The sequence below is a fragment of the Octodon degus genome, unplaced genomic scaffold (genome assembly GCF_000260255.1).
Source record: "Octodon degus isolate 3935 unplaced genomic scaffold, OctDeg1.0 scaffold00101, whole genome shotgun sequence".
NCBI lineage: Eukaryota > Metazoa > Chordata > Mammalia > Rodentia > Octodontidae > Octodon > Octodon degus.
The window spans coordinates 7306414-7308393 of NW_004524677.1; the positions used below are offsets into that span (position 1 = coordinate 7306414).

At 41.3% G+C, this 1980-nt stretch overlaps 1 protein-coding gene across 1 annotated transcript in view; it reads right to left on the reverse strand.

Moving 5' to 3' along the window:
• The window catches only part of Rxfp1 (relaxin/insulin like family peptide receptor 1), a 119549-nt gene that overhangs the window by 18447 nt on the left and 99122 nt on the right, over positions 1 to 1980 (reverse strand). The window contains 1 exon segment of the mRNA XM_023723671.1: positions 1667 to 1738. Coding sequence (XP_023579439.1) covers positions 1667 to 1738 — 72 coding nt within the window.

The window sequence follows — 1980 nt, forward strand, 5'->3', positions numbered from 1 at the left end:
GTTTTTGAAAGGAGTAGTTAACACTTTTTAATGTTTTGATCAATTTTACGTGCTTATATCTGGTAATCTGAAGAACTACATTGCAGACAGCAATATGCAATACAACAACCAATGCTGATTGCCTATCATCTCGTTTTGAAATTCTGTATCATTTTTAATGTTTATGTAGTTTTTTGTCTCTTTAAAATAAAAAAAGATAATCAATTGGAAGACTAAATTATAAAACTTCTAGAAGGAGACATGGTGGAAGAGTTCCACGACACTGTAAGTGGCAATGATTTCTTGGTCATGCCACCAAAAATATCAAAAGAAAAATACAATACCAGAATGTATCAAAATTAAAGCCATCTGCACGAAAGGACACATAAGTCAGAGTGCACATGGAAGGTATGCAAAGGAAGAAAAGATTTCCAAACCACAAATCTAAAAAAATTTCAATACCCAAATTATGTAAAGAACTAAAATTCAATAACTAAAGCAAATTAAAAATGGGCAAACGCTTGAGTAGGTTTTTCTCCAAGAATCCATGGAAATGTCTGAAGAACCCAAGGAAGCGTGTTCCGCATCGGTGACCATTGAGGAAACGTGATGCAAGCAACGAGGAGAATCAGCCTCTCGCTGGCGGAGTGGCTATAACCAAGAAGCTCTAAACGACAGTTGCTGGAGGGGGTGGAGAAACGGGAGCCCTGCGCACCGCTAGCGGAAAAGCATGAGGGCGCAACTCTGACGGGGGACAGAAGCAAGCAAAGAATAAAAATCAATTACCACACTGTCAGCAGTTCCACTTCCGAGGAGGGCAGACGGGGCCTCACAGGGGCTTGACTGAGCCATTTCTGTTTGTGATGGTGTGAAAGCAACACGCCTTGAGTACACACTGGGATTTGAACTCTGCTCTTTTCCCAGACTAGCGACCTCTGGTGTGACACAGTAGAGGGCTGCAGCCTCCGGTCAGCCTCAAATGCACAAGAGTAAAAACAGGCACTCTGTGTGCACCGTGCTGCTGCTCTGTGATGCTTGGCAGCTTAGGTGTACTAAGAGCGTTTTACTTATGTCATCTTCAGTTTATGATGGATTAGGGCATAACCTTACTGTAAGACAAGCACTTGAATACCTCGGGGAATTTAAAGCAGAAGCTCAAACAAGTATCTACACAATCACGTTCATAAAGGCATTAGTCACAATGATTAAGAGAGAGAAACAACACGAGTATGCATGGAAAGACGGACGGACACACACAGCGTGTGGCTCAGTGTGTTTGTGCTGTGGAACTTCCGGAGCCTGCGGGAGGGACCTGACACCTGCTACATCTGAATGAACGTGGAAGAGGTTAAGCTAAGCCAAACAAGGCAGCCGCAACATGACGATTGTTGCATGTTTTAATTAGACAAGGCTGCTAGGCTCATCGAATTCATGGAGGTGTGGAGTAGAGTTGGGGCTCCAGCAGGTGTGGGGAAGCAGGAAGAGAGAAGGGGTGTTGAACAGTTTCGGAGTTTCCACTGTGACAAATGAAAGAATCCTGGAGGAGGCCAGCAGCGGCAGCTGCACAGCTGCGTGAGTACACTGAATGGTATTGAACTGCACACTTTCAGCAGTTCATTGTGTGTATATTTTACCACACTTAAAAAAATAATAAAGAAATAAAGTATAAAATAAATACCAGTCTTACAATTGTGACAGCTCCTTCAGATCCTTAAATATACGCGGTGGAAGATTTTCAATCTTATTACTTCCTAAATCCCTGCAGAGATAAGCACAAACATGTCCTCTTATTTTCTGAAGACTTTATTCAATTGTTCTGAAGTTTATTAGAAAATAATTCCACGGACATGATATTCTATTTACAAACACCATTAGAACAAATCCCTCTATTCATTAAGAGAATGTAACTATATATCTATCCTAGCCACTTTGAATACACAGATACAAAATGGACATTCATCTGTATCCCCTTTTTTTGTTAAGTTCCGTTATTTGAATATT